Genomic DNA, 16,976 nt, shown 5'->3' on the forward strand with positions numbered 1-16,976 from the left:
ATATATTGACGTTTTAAACGTCGCCAAATATATCAACTGGGGCAATCAAATGATATAATAATCCCATAAAATCAATATCTTCCGCCTTTGCCAACAATTTCGACGTGGACTTACCAGGGAATATAAGGAAAGGAAAGTGTATTTTTGTCTTTGATGTTTTTGCAGCATATACACCGAATCATGATATACATACACTATAGAGACTGTAAGATGGAGCGACGACTCATTGTTCTAAGTTTAGATCCGTCACGCTTGACTTTGCGTAGTGAAATTCCGTTCGCGAAAGTCCGATTGTCCTATTTTACATGTAAAAGAATAGGCGATTTCGGAAATGCATGGATGAATTTGAGTGCCGAAAAAGGGTGGAAATATTCTGGCTAGACGTTTCAAACTTTGCATGTTACGAGGAAGCATCAATATGTTCTCACTAAAAAAATTTCACAACTGTCCTCCACCCAGAACACGTTTAAAATCAATTTCCCGCAATGCCTTATTCAGCGATAAGTTCTCCGCGGCCGAATCCCGTAAACTCGTAGACAATGCTATGATTGATAAGGCTTTATGCGGTAATAATTAAGTGGCCGTTGAAAGCCGCTGACGCCGATACAAAACTGCCCAAACTATTTTCTGTGCATAAGCAACCGATGAAAAAAACGAATAGCCTACACGGAAAGCGGATAAAAAGAGCGCCGAAAAGATTATCAATACATCCAAAAGATCAATATCGTACACTGTTTTATCGGGCATTAGGCCTATGTTACATTGGAAGACTGTACTTGTTCGTTTTGACATCTTCTTTTCTGTTCACTAGGCTACATCGCACTGTCTTATATCCCGTTATACATTTCGCGTCTTTAGCAGTTAAAAATAATAGAACCGCCACGGCAATTATGGTCAGCAACTGCGCTATCCCTGGATGTACCTATGTGAACAATCCGCGTAGTGACCAATCTTGTAAGAGGTCCTTATTCACGGTACGAAGACCAGAGCTGTTAAGGAATGAAGCGGCCCAGATCACTCAGATCACTCACTCAGATCAAGAAACCAATGCACCAAACGATTCCAATTGATATATTTATTCATATAGAAAGAAAGGAAGATACCTTTCCCAAGAAAAGAGTTGCCAGAGACAGTGAGGCACAAAAATATTCCAGATTTGGTACAATCAGCTTCTAATTTGAACAGCAAAATTTGGGGTATAGCAGGCCTGATGGTTTGATATCACAGTAGATTCAACGGCTAGATATTGCTTCTTCATTTAAGGTAACTGGACATTCTATGAACTGAAAGGTAGACTGCACATTGAGAAGCATGGTATGGAAGATGACACAGTGCCAATAATCAGGTTAAGTTAATGTTAATTTCATTACATTGATTGAATTGTCCCAACAGACGTCACAACTTATTCCACTCCACTCATCCAATCCTTCAAAGCATTGGGAAATTTCCTCCTCGGTGATGGATTCCCAATCCTCCCACAATGATTCTTCGGCCATGACTTTTACGAAAAAGTATCGGTTATAAAGGAATCAAAATTTCTGTGAAAGCATAATACTCAGAATTTTATTTCCGTTTTGCTGATTAAATAACAATTAGCCTACATGAAGATAGCTCGCTACTTATATAGTATCACAGCAATGTCCTCCAATAGTACTGTAAGTGACTTATATTTTCTGGTCGGCAAGTTAAAATACATACAGATTCTGCTGTATGACGCCTTCAAGAAGGACCATGATTTGGCATACCCACTTCGCCTGCAACGAAATGCCGTTTCATTTTCATCGCCTGCCCTTTTATTGTTATCTTCTATCATCATATAATACGCCACTATAATAGCTATTATATCATAAATCATCGCTGGTATTCACCGACCGTGCGCATTGCGCAGCGATATACCGGCATATTCATCGCATCGTACGGCAACAAACGCAAGACCGCCACGCAAGTATCCAAGATATTCACTAATCAGGCCAAACATATTAGGACGTCCAATTAGTCACAGAGTCCGTTATATGTATTCAACCTCCAATACTCCGACCCATTCCCATCGACAACTATGCATTAAACCAACAAAAACTCAACTTTCCACCCTCTGAATTCTATTTGGGATTAATAGTGGTACACGTAACAATGGGTAGCTCCCTACGCAAAGCGGAGCGTGACCAATCTAAAGGGAGTTGAAAATATTATTGCGCGCAGTGTAAATAGAGTAGATCAACTTATATAGATATTTCGGTATATCAATGCACTAACACCAGTATAATATAAAATATTTATAGTATTATGGGCAATAATACCATAAATATCCATTTTTACAAGATAATTGCTGCAAAACCATGCAAACAAAATATGTTGCGGATGAATATTAATTAGGCATTTAAATCAGTCGTCACTCCATCCTACAGTCTCTATACATACACATGATGTGCATATGCCGCCGGCAAGGAAGATGCAGATATAGCCTTGTAGCAGTGTTGGGATGGCTCGAGTCATGACTTGACTCAAATCAGACTCGAATCACCTTTTTCGTATGACAGACCGGAAAATGTATTCGGCATCCGAGTATTGCTACATTGATATTGATCATGGTGTGAACCGGGTACATATGCTTGCTACTGATATTACCCCATTAACAAGATGTACAGCAGTAGCCAACACCTCAATTGCACCGATTTGGTTTTAATGATACAGTAAACATGAAGTCAAGACTGACCCCGTGCGCCTGCTAGATTTTTTGCATCAGAAAACGATATCAATCTCATTGATTGGTCGAATAAGCATCATTCGCTGACTACATAGCTTATTTCGCTCGTGATGTTTTGTGATTGCGGGTCAAGCTTGCAGCAGAGAGTCACTAAATATTTACAAACGGAAAGCTGGATCTTTCGAACAAACTTTTGCAACAAAGCAAGTAAAACTTTTGAGATTGTCAAGGTGCATGCTCGTTTAGTGTTGATTGTTTTATGCTGCCAGCGCCATGCATGGAGTGGCCTGCAGTTGAAATGCAATAAATTTAAACCAACGATGCTATAATGAAGTGAAAATTGTTATATATGAAAAAGGTTCACAGTGCACAACCTACCAAGGTTCTGTTGTGAACGCGAACCTCTAAATTTCCGAGGTTCACACACAGAACGCGAACGTGAACCTCACGTTCACACCATCCCTAGTGCACAGTGCACACGGAGGTCTTCATCTGTGGTCAACCTGGTCTTTATAGCGACGTATTTCTACTTTTTAGAGTACTCAGTGAGTTTTCTCTACGTCTGCTATAGAGCCTGATTTAGGCGGGGGAGATAGCGTAGTGGTGACGATAAGCGCCTGCCAAGGAGGCGGACTCGATTCGATTCCCGTCGGAGGTTCATTTGGGCTCCTCTTCCCCCGCTGTCGCCGTTCTTACGGTGACAAAAAAGCCCAGAAAAAAAGACCCGAAGAAAGAAAGCACTCACAAGGAATAGAAAGAACTAGTAGAAAGGGTCGCGGCTTCAAAAAGATCAACATCGAAAAAGAACTGTGACATCGGGCACTCTAGGCCGAGGTGGCTGTTTGAGTAAAGGATCGCTACTGATGCGTGTCGTTCGACATCCTCCTATCTGTTCGTGTATTGCAATGCAATGTATTGCATTGTGTCTTATCGCATTGTACATTGTATGTATAGCTTGTTCAGATGAAAATTATAACCCAATGTATTGTATTGTATTGTAACGTAGCGTTGGTGAAGTGGTGAAGACACCGCAAAATGTTCCGTCTCTTGAGTCTTGCAGCAATGGAAGAGGGTCTAAAAGAGCGTCTCCGAACAGTTCTTAGCCGAGAGCAACCGCCGTAGGTAGGTTCAAACTTGCTTCCTTATAATAGGCCATGGCAAGAATACAATATAAAATATATCCATATGATAGCGATTGAAAATCTGGATACATCATAAGAACAGATTTCTAAAACTCGTGAAGTCATATTACGATACATGCCTCGCAGAACTTTACCGGTGTGGAATATTTGTCGCCCCTACTACGGTATACTAATTTTCGTTGTAGATACGACTCCAATATCTGAACGGGTGAGAGCGGGAAGTACAAATATATTTGAGCATTACGGGAAGCATCAATCGTGTCATATGGATTAATAATGCTTTTCGTGTCACAATCATGCATGCAATCCACATAATTATTATTGGGCACAATGATTCGACTACTCGAATCTGAATCGAGTATTAATTTTAATGATTCGAGTCGAGTAGTAAAAGACGATTTTTTCGAGTACTGAAATTATACGCTTCTCGCCACTAAAAGTTAATTTATCAATGAGAATTATAGTTTCGATACTATATCTTCCACTGCTGAATCCTTGAAACCTAGCAATTAATTGGCGGTATCGTAGCATACGAAACATATACTACAAAGCTATGAAGGATACTGGACGTAGCACATTTCCGAAGTCATGATTATCCCACAACATTTTCACCAAGTGGAATGAAATCGGTATGGTCGAAAAAATACCAAAATATTTTGTGATGGATAACATGCCATTGTATTTTTTGTGGCGGCATAAACGGTATATATTTTAACTTTGACGTGTTACATTCTGTTATGACGTTATAATGAGTGATACTCGATTACTCGTCTTGAAGCATATTACGTGATTTAGAATCGAATCACTCTCAGGTACTCGATTTTGCCCAGCCCTACACGTAATGCAGATATTGTGAACCGAGGTTAACGCCGAGGAACAGCTCGTCGTTTATATCTACGACTTCGCAGAAACCGCCTATTTTATTTTAGGAGTTAAATTTTCAATTGGCTAAGCATAGTCGCCTAGAAGCAGCATTGGTTTTAACTTTGTCTTGCAAGCATAAAATGAACTGAACATCGATCAGTTTGAATAATAGCGATAGCTACGACATCCAAGCGGGGAGGTGCTTTTCTTTCTCCTACTTACGAGCTAGTGGTAATAGTAATATTAGAACAACGACGATCGGTCTACAGACCATAGCCCGACTGCGAGAGTGCGAGTGGATAAAATATCTGTTACGACGCATAAGGATCAACCTTTACTGCGAGTGTATGATTCACAAATCCGACATTTCTACTGATACATCACACTATTCCTCGTTCCATTTATGCCATACTGCGTCAATATAGCCATTGTAAAATTAAAAAGTTAGCAATCCTCCTCTATTAAGCAATCAATTGGGCTAGGCCAGTGGTTCTTAACCTTTATTCATCCAGCGCCCCTTTCAAAAATTATCGTGCTCTAGCGCCCCCGCCTCATATTGTAGGGACTGTAAAAATCAATGGGTATGAGGGAGGGCCGTAACAGCACTTCGTCAGCCCCCCTAAAAAAAGATTGTCTTGCGCACCCATAGCGTGATAAACCAAACTTCTGGGGGCTTCGTGATTTCGATGGTCTGCAAAATTTGTGTGGCCTGGTCGCCCTGGGCACCAAAATTTTCTATAATGCATGAATGAATAGGTGGTAATTGCATATATATGTCGCTATAAACTTTTTATCCTCTCTGCCCACGTAGTCAGATTTACCAGTAGCGCTGAGTGAGCTGTTGTATTGGAAAATGAAGGCCACGTAATTAATAATAGAACATATTTGGGCATGCCCGTTGGTAAATAATTCGTTACATGTTGTTATTTTATTACCTCTTGTCCGTTATATAGTCAAAAGATATTGAAACGCATAAACGTATTAAACTAAAGTATAAGCACACGAATCAAATTTGGTATTTCTTCACTGGCAAATAATTTTCTCTGATGGATGTTATTCAGGGCCGTAACAGCACTTCGTCAGCCCCCCCCCAAACGGTTGGCCTTGGGCTCCCCATAGGGTGATAAACCGAACTTCTGGGGGCCTTCACCCCCCAGACCCCTCTTTGGCTATACGCCTTTTGCCGCTATTTGACATCTGCATTGGGTGTCCGTTTAGTGAGTCAGCTTTTCCCGCCTAGACGCGCGAAGCGCGAAAAAAATCAGCAAATCATGATTGAATCGGTCAATATGATCGGGAATTACATATATATTGCTATCAATTTTGATCCTCTCTCTGCTCACGTAATCAGATTTACCGGTAGAGCTGAGCGAGGTGTGTTTGAAAACGTAGGACCACCCAATAATAATTAAACATCTTCGGGCGTATACCCGTTGCAGGAACGAAACAGCACTTCGTCAGGTCCCCAAGAAACTTGAGTCTTGGGCTCCCATAGGGTGATAAGTCGACCCCCTCATCACAGTGTTCGCTTTTGCCACGAAATTAGCTGCACTGTTTGGTGAGCCAGCGCGAAGCGCGAAAAATGTCGATAATTCATGATACAATCGGTCAATAAGATCGGGAATTGCATATATATTGCTATCAATTTCTTGTCCTCTCTGCTCACGTTATCAGATTTACCGGAAACTGTAGGGCCCGTAAATAATAATTAAACATCTTCGGGCGGGCGGACCCGTTGGTATGACTTCGTTACATGATTTTATTTCGTGACCTCCTGTCTGCTATATCAAAAATATAGAATCGCTCAAACGTACTAAACTAAAAGACGCACACGATTTCAAATTGGTTTTTCTTCACTGGCATATATTTTTTCCTGCGGTATGGTATTTGTCTTCTGAGGTTCAGATTGCCAAGACGGGAACATATGGCGCCAGTCGTTTAGGCGCCTATGGACAATTAAATTTATTATTTTGTATATATAACGAAGTTTTCGGACAGCGTAAGGGTAGTCCTTTTCGGCCAAGCTTTTCGCTCTGCCGATCGTTCTGGCACACTTCTTGGAGTCGCATGTAATATGTCCTAAATCGTTATATATCTTGGTGCGTAGTGGCGTGGTAATGGCCATCGCCGATATGTCCATTTCTATAAATCTTGCGTGTTTTTTCTTGGGGGAAGAGTACCAAATAATCAAGATATTTAGCAACTTTAAATCACGCGCAGTGCGAAAAATTTTTGAAAAAGTTGCATAAATTTTCAAAAAATACTCTATAATTTATGCTAATTCACGAAATAATTTGGGGCCCCCTTCGAGCTCGCCCCCCCCCCCCCCAATTGGGGGTTTGGGGTGCTGCAATTACGGTCCTAATGTTATTTGTCCTGTGGGGTGCAGATTGCGACGACATGATAATTCGGCACGAGCGATTTAAGCACCTATTGACAATTAGACTTATATACATCGAAGTTTACGGTCAACGTAAGGGCAATCCTTTTCGTCTAAGATTTTCTCGCCGACGATCTTTTTGACACACTTATTCTTGGAGTCCCACATGGATCGGAACTTCAGATGTCTTCGTGCATCGTGGCGTGGTAATGGCCGACGCTGAAATGCCTATTTCTATTTTCCATAATTATGCGTATTCTTCCGTAGGGGAATCGTCATAACATGATGTGTAATTTATGTTCATTCACCGAAATAATTCAGGGCACCCTTCGAGCTCACTGATTGGGTGTTTGGGTTGCAGCATTTTCGATCCTGGTAAAAAGTCCAGTCGAGCTTTTCGGGACTTTCGTATTGGAAATATTTCGCACTTTAATCGCGCTCGAGAACCATTCGACTATGATAAACCATATAATAATTGTGTGTGGTAGATTCAGGGTCAAATCAAGGTTGTTATAACAACAATCGGGCACGGTCTCATACCCTGTGGTTCGAACCATCCCGAATTCACATCTATCTGCTAATGGTAATACGGGGAAATTAATGGTATTAGATTTTGTCTTAGTGCTTTTTGTAACTACAAGTAAGTCAACTGAAAATGGGATGCGATGTCTGCTCACATTGAATTTAGTACTGTACCCGGTTATTAATTTTAACGTGAATGTATTCCAAACAAAGCAACTGATATTATATATTAAAACGTTTATGTGAGGTTGTGAGCCACAACACTAGATCACTAGATAGTATCATCCTTATGATACGATAACAAAATATTCTGACGATTTATTTTTGTAGCTCTCAAATACAAGTATATTTAGTTATTCATTTGGTGCACAAAACTTCAAAACTTAATATTTTATGTACAGGGGGGCTCTAAAAGTACGCGCAATTTGTTTTACATGAATTACAATAACCCACTACATTTATGAAAACATATGTAGCAAACATCGTCGCTTTTTAGCGCGACCAAAAATTTCGGGATTTGACATGTTCTGTGGAATGTTAATTTGCTCTGAATACTCATCAAGGATATGTCTTACTACTACATCATCTACTATACGAAGCCATTTTACTTCAGCGCCCCCCATATCGCCCCTGAGCCCAACGCCTCCCATATCGCCCCCTGAGCCCAGCGCCTCCCATATCGCCCCCTGAGCGTTACCGCCCCCTGAGCGTTACCGTCCCCTTCAAATTTGCCAGCGCCCCTTGGGGGGGGGGGGCGCTGGAAGCAAGGTGAAGAACCACTGGGCTAGGCCAAACACAATCGATCACGATTACGATTACTTCTAATTTTTAAAAGTAATCGATTACGATTACAAATTACAGAATTACCCCAAATATAAACTCGACAGTATGATTATATAGTACTCGTCACTATAGGTAGCCCGGCTCAAGTTACAAAGTTACATTCACAAGTCGTCCGCGGCCGTTGTGCGCATGCGAGGCAACAACAGGCAGAGCAGTGACGTGCGGTCAAATGAGGCAGGTGAGGCAGTGCCTCACCTGTCGTCTGGATGAGTAAGTGAAAATTGTGAAACCCCTCCATGAGTCGATGATTATATTGATGTTACACATCGATGTTCATAAATAACTAAGTTGGAACATTTTTTTCACCAAACATCATCAATTTGCATAATTATTATTCAAAAATACAGCGCGAAAGGTGAGGTGAGGCACAGGTGAGGCACGGGCGGGTCGTGCCTCACCTGCAACAATGCAATTCCTCATAAATAGCTCGGAATTCTTAATAACTGGAATCAATGAAATGCTATAGTCACACTGATTCCGAAAATCTAAATAATAACAGTGTCAGAGCTCCAGAACCCCCAAAAATCGCCAAGGTAGGTGACCTTCGCCTATATTACAGACGATGCCATCGTAGAGAAACAATGACTAGGTGAGGCACAAACGAATTTGCTTCATGCACTATTCGCTAACAATTGGACAATCGAAACCGAGTGAAATGCGCTACCGATTTCGGAATCCAACAGTCTTGTAGGAATATATAAGATTGAAGCGACGGCCAATGCGTAATGCGAAGCCAATACATTCCCTTACTTATTATGTAGCTTTTATGTATTTTGCACCCATAGCTACGTTAAATTGTGGTATGTGATAGCTATTTGCATAGGCTGCATTGTCGTTGTTTGTGTCCTTTATGCTGAGTTCGACAGCAATCCCTTTAACCGTTAATTGTGGTATGTGATTGTGATAGTCATACTTACAAAGCCTGCGTTGTTGTTTGTGGTAGTGGTGCCACTAGATCTAGTGTATTTTGACTTGACCTAGTGCATTTTCTTTCGAAATTCAGCAAATCTAGTGTTTTTTACTGAATAAAATTTGTAACTGATGCTTTTTTCATGTTCTTCGAATAATTTATAACGGAAGGCCTACTTGAAAAGATAGTAATTATTATTTGTCTAAACATGCCCATTTGGCACAATAGCGACCAGTCCTACATGTATTATAGAATGTGAAATTGCAACGGCTACCAGTGTGCAAAGAAAATGCTCTCTATACCCGCTGCTGTTGTTATTCACATTTCAAGTCTCTTTACGTGCGTGTTGTTCTTTTGTATGTGAGGGGGGGAGGCGTGCCTCACCAGCCGTGAACCTCACCGCACGTCACTGAGGCAGAGTAAGTTGTCAACTGCGAGAAGTTTCTGGGTGCCACCTTCGTGAAACAGTATCAAATCAGGGATATGTATCAAATTAACTCAACTAGTGCGAAGTTACAATTACAATTCGGAATACCGCTTGCAGATAAGAAGGAATGAGTTTCAACGATCCAATTACAGGGCATGGGTGGCCACTCTTTTTGCTATTCACGGCCGCTTTCCGATAATGTAGCGAACGGCCGCTTTCCGATTGTGTAGCCTACGGCCGCATCCCAGGACATATCGTAGTAATGAACTAACTGCTTGGACGCCAAATACCCACGTGAAATTGTCCAGTGTGTCCATACTGTCCATGACCATTTCCAGTGAACTTCGGACTAATCAACTTTTTGATATGGGCTTAGGTAGGCCTACTATACGAGTCGAAATTGCGAGTGTTGATAATGGTGCGAGTGATTGATAATGGCCGCGCCATGCGCGGAAAAATTTACGGCTTCAAGCATGAATTTCTTCATTAATAATAGTAGTTTCACATACTATCAAATATTTATCCTCTCTCAGCCCACGTGATCAGATTCACCGGTTGAGTTGATGGAGGGAGTGTGTTTTCGAAACTTTAGGGTAAGAGATAAATGATGATTGATGAATGATGATGCATCTTCGATGGGGCCAATTGTTATATATAAGTCACTTTGGTGCATGCTTTTATTTCCTGACCTCTTACCAGGATTGTCGGTATAATGCAGGGGCGGCGGGCAACTTCTCCGGTCGGCGGGCCGGATATGGGAAAGTGAAGTACATGGCGGCCTGGATAACAGAATATATACATTATTCGCGTATTTATCCACCCATACAAGGAATACATCGTATTTAATGTAAACTTCACGTTTAATGCATAGAGATCAAAAACGCATCTGTACGGTGGGGCTCATATTGTAAAGGGCTCTATTAGATATGAATCGAAAAATGAAATCGCGTTAAATCGCGCGTCACATGAAGTCGCGTCATTTATGGCGTTTTTAGTTGTACCTGTCCAATGGCCCGGCTGTCACAATAAGCTAGGACGAATTGACACAAATGGGCGACCTCGGACATATTCGATTTCCTGAAATAGGAGAACTGCGGTAACTCTAAAACAGGGGTGGCGAACCTTTTCGGCCAAAGGGCCGCATGTAATTGACGAACCATTGCGCGGGCCACTAGTCTCGCCAAGCGCGAAAAATTTTCGAAGTTTATATGTCAATGATATTGTTACTTGCGTATATTGCGGGTCTGCTGGACGACGTGCTCAGTTTACTAGGACCGGACTATTCGGCGCCTGGACATATCGATATCGAAAGCTTCGATCAACATGCGTAAATCATTTTGTGCCTATAGGTTTCATCGTCGACGGTCTTTCTGCGAGCGCAAACACAAGGTCGAATGTTGGACGACACTTGTCTCGTAATTGCGAATACAGTTATAGACCCAATCTGGTACAAGGCGTTCTTGTATTTTCAGAAAGGGGTAACAATATTAAAAGCAAGAAATCGAGCGACAACATACTGCGCGAAGCGTGAAGAAAATTTTTACTTTGTATAAATCTATCGCAAATTATTCTGCTTTATTGTAATGTACGAAGATCTACCAAAATGTGACTGGCTCATGGATCTGCCAATGCGTGAGAACTGATATTTTAGTCATCACACCTCAAGTGTTGCGGCCAGACTAATCAAATTTTTGGTTGGCCTTGCAAGTTCACAATCTGTGCAATCCAATTTTGAAAATATTACCAATTTCGGAAATTAGGTCGCGGTCGCGGGCCACGGGTTGGCCTGCCCTGCTCTAAATTATAGGCTGAAATTGGGCTACAGAAAACTGGGTCGGACATCTTTGAGGAATTCATTTTATCTCTCCGTATAGGATCGCTAATTTAAACCAGCCGAAGTCCACAAATCTGCAACGAACACAGCACGAAGATGAACTATGCAATGCACTTATCTCCAATGGATTAGCCCGCTTAGGGACATCACGAATGATATATGTGCCTTCACGATTTGGACTCGGCCTAGATTAATATGTCAAAGAAATGGCCGATATGCGTGGTGGCATAGCGTAGCCTTGGTACGTCCCACGGCACAGCTGTAACACCAATGGGTTGCGTGTACCGGTCCGAGAGAAGTCAACCCAAGAATTCCTACCTAAGCGTAGAAGGTTAATCCCTAGGCCGCTTTTGGTCACGTGATCCGTGTAGGCGATGTCTTACGAAAAGCCCAGAATGAAACTTGGCCGTGCTGCAAGTCGGCAGATCAGGAGGCCACCGACAATCGATGAAATGCAATATATCGATTCATAGGATGAAAGTTCTTACTGCGTGTACTTTTATTTTATAAGACCTCATATACTTTCTTATATAGGTGCACTTAATTGTCACACAGCTAATGTGTACTGGAAACAAATTTTCACTGTGATGATTGAAGAGGAAAGGGTCCTTGAGTGCCTAACAACATGAAAAAAGCGACAAAATTCCGAAATTTCGCACCCAAATGTGCCAATTGGCAACACTATGCCCATGCAGCCCGTACAACAGTGTCGGGCCATACTACTTCCGCTGGAAGGATATTCTCTCATCCTGAGAAGCGAGAATTTGCACGCACGATTGCTGGCGGACAGGAAGTCTGCAGAGGAAGGCGGGAACATTGAGTTCTAGACGATTTGGCGCCAGTTGGGCTACAGATTGATATTTACTACGTACCTTGACGAGACGATGTCTGTGTCTGCTAGTTCTTGTGCATTTGACTTGGATCCCTTTACCTCCGCGATACCCAAGCGAGTGTTTGTGGGGAATTTCGATTTCGATACTTCCGAGTCGGAACTTCTTGTTGCCTTTCAGGTACTCATGCGATTTATTTGTTCCTCTCTTGAACATATTGTGATCGTTATAGTCAACTTCGCTGGATTTACAGGTGTGTGGTCACATTGCTGACGTTAATATAGTGCGAAAAAGTATTTCGGACTTCTACGGATTCGTTACGTTCGCTTCTGAACAGGCTGCCGAAGATGCTTTGCGGGGAAAAGTGAGATTTTCGATTGATGCTTAAACTTCCTTATTCTAGTACTGAGCACGTTAGATATCGGGTTCATACAATTGTGTTTCAGTACGATTTCTTCATTCGAGGGAGGAAGCTTCGCATACGCCGGGCGTTCCTGAAATCTCCAAAGTCAATTTTCAGTGACCAGGGTAAACGACGAGTGATATATTTTGTCGGTGACTATATCATACAATTACTCGCTTCTTGTGGTAGCTGGGAGTATGCAAATCCCTCAACTCGGCTGGGTTCCGCCTGTGGCACCGTATGCGTGTAGCCTCAACGGCATTTTGGCGTCCATTGGCAATCTGGCAATCGCTGCGCCTGTAAGTATCATACGATCTCTCTTTGTTGATAGTTCATCCATACGTCATGTTTCGTTATTTTTACAGTATGGAAAATAGCCTCACGAAGCGCATCTGAACCCGAAGTACAAGAGTTGTGATATATTGTTTTTAAAGCTTACAAAAATGTTTTTAGTTTTTAGTTATATGTTGTCTAATATATAGATATGTCGAACATATTTCCGACTTTGGTGCTTGCGGCAGGGTATGTTTCGTCAGCTATATCGACGCTTTTGGCGTACCAAGGTTATTGTTGCAAGATCGACGTGTTGTTAGGCTGGTCCACCATTTCTGCGACCAGGTGGTTTGTGGAGTATTCAACAACTGTTAGCTAGCTACTGCTATCGTGAAAGGTGGTTATATAAGGTCAATAATCAGTTATTAGCAGCAGCTTGAGGCAGTTACATATGCCCAAAGAGAATAGTGCGCGACTGGACAAGTGGACATGGTCATTATGATAATCCGATTTATCCGAAATACTTCAAGACGGTGTATTTGTAGATGTTCAGATAAAAATACAAAATACCAGAACATGCGGACTCCGAGTTAGCTATTCTGTTGCTACTCCGTGTAGTCCTCAAGATGATAGCACGGACCTCTGTCACTTATGTTCCAATTGGTTGTAGGTAGCAAGGCTGCATCCCTATATAGCGGGCTATTACGATTTTTCGCCTGTAGCTCACGCAGTTTTTCTTCACAAATTACTGTGCCTATATAATTAAATTTTGACGTGTGGTGTACGATTGGTAGGCCTATATCATGGCGATTTCTCATGAATATTATACCTGGACATCATGAATAGAACTAACATAAATTTGACGTAGTTGTTCACGAAACGAGTGGCCTACTTTTCATTGCTAATGATTGCATTTGCCGAACACGGAAATTTTCAGAATTGCCTTCGTCACATCTCCGTACCGAGCCTGCTCGTCTCGTGAGTCGTGCGTGGAAAACGCAAACGATTGGAATGGTTGTTGGTCTGTAGTTTTTGACTTTCGAAGGAAAGAATCAACCATTGTATCCAATAAAGGGAAAAATAATTTATTGTTAAGTTGATTGAAAGAGCGCTGGCTGGGCAATGCTCGCATGACATATATACAATACATTAATATACATACACTACAGGGCATTTTGCGTCACAAAATTGCTACATCCTCGCGCGGTATCATTCATACATACTGTTTTAATTATTTTTCAGCATTACACCACAATATTACAGTACAATAATTTTAGAACATAGGGGCAATAATGTGGTGCAGTAGCCACGTACACAACAAAGAGATTTCCGTATAATTGGCGGGTGCACTTCAGGCATTATTTTGGGAGCGTCACGAGCGTGTGAACATAATTTGGAGGCTTTTAGGTCTATAGGCACATGGTTTGGGCACTCAACTCGAATTCAAATCGACTCAACTATCGAATGTAAACATTACATTCGATAACTCAACGGTTCGATTCGAGTCGAAAATATACGTGCTTCCCAGTACCGAAAACATGTAGCACAAAGCGTAATACTCGATTCGTAATAATCGTATTCAACCACTGCAACCTACTGCCTTGCGATTTTATCATGCTCAATGGGTCAATATGCTCACATTGTGTGCCCGACTGTCCGTCCACTGTACGGGTACGATTGACACACTGCAAAAACGTTAACATCGGATCATCCGTATCATTGCCAAAGCCCCACGGGGGCCTGGATGCGCAACTGATAAATCGCTTCTCAAAAGATTTGGTGTTCTAAACTTAGAAGACATGAGGAAGCTAGAAATTGCCAAGTTAATGTATCAGTTCCATTGCGGTCAATGTCCCTCAAATTTCAACGACGTCTTCACCCCAGAGACAAAAGCACAGAAGTACAGCACACGCGTGTCAACCAAGAACAACTACCGTATGATCAGGACGGGATACAAGTAAACGCATTGCTCTATCAAGTAGGCTATGCTGGACCCCAATTGTGGAACAACATCTCGCCGGCTATCCGACAGTCGTCGAGCATGTCCGCATTCAAGTCGAAATACAAGCAATTTCTTCTAAATGAATACTAGCCAGCCTTCAAGATTACCGGACCACGACCTAACATCGACCTCGCCCTCCGCCACATGCCACCTCATTTTGTCGCTTGCGTCTTATATTCTCCGCATTACTTTTCATTCAGTGTGCACTGTGCAATGTGCAGTGTGCATGCCTCTTCTTTACTTCGACTGGGCTAAGGTGTGTGTCTGATCTTAAAAGCTACTCCAAGTTGTTTCGTCACCTTCCTATCATTTTATTGTATCGCAGTCTTGTGATGTTTTGAAATGATTAAAATATTAATAAACCTGATTGATTGATAAGTAGCCTACATCTGTCGCAGACACGTAGGGAACATAGGTCGATCGGCATCTAATCAGCTGGTATACATGGCCTTCATAAGACGCCGTCTACATGAACATTGCAGTCAGTCACGTGCACAACACATTATACGAACAGTTCTCGCGCAAAATACAACTCTGCTTTTCAAATCCGAATTATAAAGGGTTTGTCCATCATCATCTAAAATCCAAATTTTGATTCGTTTTCTATGCATAGAATAAGAACAGTTGAAAATATGGTTGGAGTTAATAAATTCTTTACTGCAATGGATGTAGTTGTGAAAGCAATAAGAACAGTGCGTGTGAAATCATCACTGTCGTCCAGAGTGAGGGTTTGTAGTACTGTGTTGTGTATATCATATCAGTAGCCCTTATTTATTACATTTGTACTTTTGTAACAACACAACAGGGGAATCCCCTTATATTTAGTCATTTTTGTTTCCGATTAAAAACGAAACAAAGCAAGTGGAAGCCACATTAAGGTGTAATTAAGGCAAGGGAATATGGCGGAAATAGTGCATATTTGACAATTTCTCATTTCTGAACAACCCGAACCAACGTATGTAGGAGCATAGCATACTTATGGGAGGAGGTATATGCGGTATGCACCGGAAAAGCTTGATTGATAGCCGCCAGAGGCGGAATTCTCATGTCTGCTGGGCTGGAACCTGGGAACGACGACAAACCCTAGCTTCGAGATTTCGATTTCGAGTAGCATTGCTGAATGCAGATTTTGGTTATTTGCAGATAATTGCAGTAAAGAAGATAGGGATGTCGCATGAGTGGTACATCTATCGCTCAGGCTATGACAGACACTTCGTGACGGTAATAAGACAAAGTTATTTGCGAATTATTCGACCCCTCCTATACTATCACACGGGCGATTGCTATATGTTATAAAATAATCTTAAATCAGCTGTTCTTATACTTCCATCGGCTCAAGACGCCGAAATATACAATGTGATAGACAAGAGACAATCATGTAATGAACAGATACGATGATGTCGAATTAACTAAGTGCGATCTATTAACGAACTTCCTCTTCAGCCCGGCGTGGCCTATACTAAGTGATTGCCAGGGCCGTAACTGCCGCACCCCAAACCCCCTAATTGTGGGGGGGGGGCGAGCTCGAAGGGGGCCCAAAATTATTTCGTGAATTGACATATATTATAGAGTATTTTATGAAAATTCATGCAACTTTTTCAAAAAGTTTTCGCGATTTCAAGTCGCCCCTACTGGAATCTCGGTACGTTTTGCCTGATATATCAGGTGAGCAGCGATGATTCTCCAAGTTGAAGTAATTTATTAAAAAAAAAAAAAGTAGTGCGAGCACAGAACACCGATTCCATACAGGCAAGTCGCCAGATATCTTCATTATTGGGTACTCCTTCCCCAAGAAAACATACGCAAGATTTATAGAAATGAACATATCGGATCGGCGTTGGC

At 41.8% G+C, this 16,976-nt stretch overlaps 1 protein-coding gene across 1 annotated transcript; it reads left to right on the top strand.

Moving 5' to 3' along the window:
- Positions 1-12,174: 12,174 nt before the first annotated feature.
- On the top strand, positions 12,175-13,355 carry LOC145433272 (protein boule-like). The gene is made up of 5 exons (XM_080310319.1): positions 12,175-12,636; positions 12,710-12,820; positions 12,903-12,984; positions 13,049-13,158; positions 13,225-13,355. Exons 1-5 carry the CDS (start codon positions 12,511-12,513, stop codon positions 13,234-13,236), a joined length of 441 nt encoding a protein of 146 aa, XP_080166445.1. The 5' UTR covers positions 12,175-12,510; the 3' UTR covers positions 13,237-13,355.
- Positions 13,356-16,976: the final 3,621 nt, after the last annotated feature.

The sequence above is a fragment of the Botryllus schlosseri genome, chromosome 2 (genome assembly GCF_051294905.1).
Source record: "Botryllus schlosseri isolate E-star chromosome 2, Bs_hap1, whole genome shotgun sequence".
Taxonomy (NCBI): Eukaryota; Metazoa; Chordata; class Ascidiacea; order Stolidobranchia; family Styelidae; genus Botryllus; species Botryllus schlosseri.

Bases quoted from the DNA above. Each gene is read 5' to 3' on its own strand.
- LOC145433272 (XM_080310319.1), top strand. From the start codon at position 12,511: ATGTCTGTGTCTGCTAGTTCTTGTGCATTTGACTTGGATCCCTTTACC. The intron at 12,637-12,709 runs GTACTCATGCGA...CTGGATTTACAG, and splicing joins AACTTCTTGTTGCCTTTCAG to GTGTGTGGTCACATTGCTGA. The intron at 12,985-13,048 runs GTAAACGACGAG...TTCTTGTGGTAG, and splicing joins GTCAATTTTCAGTGACCAGG to CTGGGAGTATGCAAATCCCT.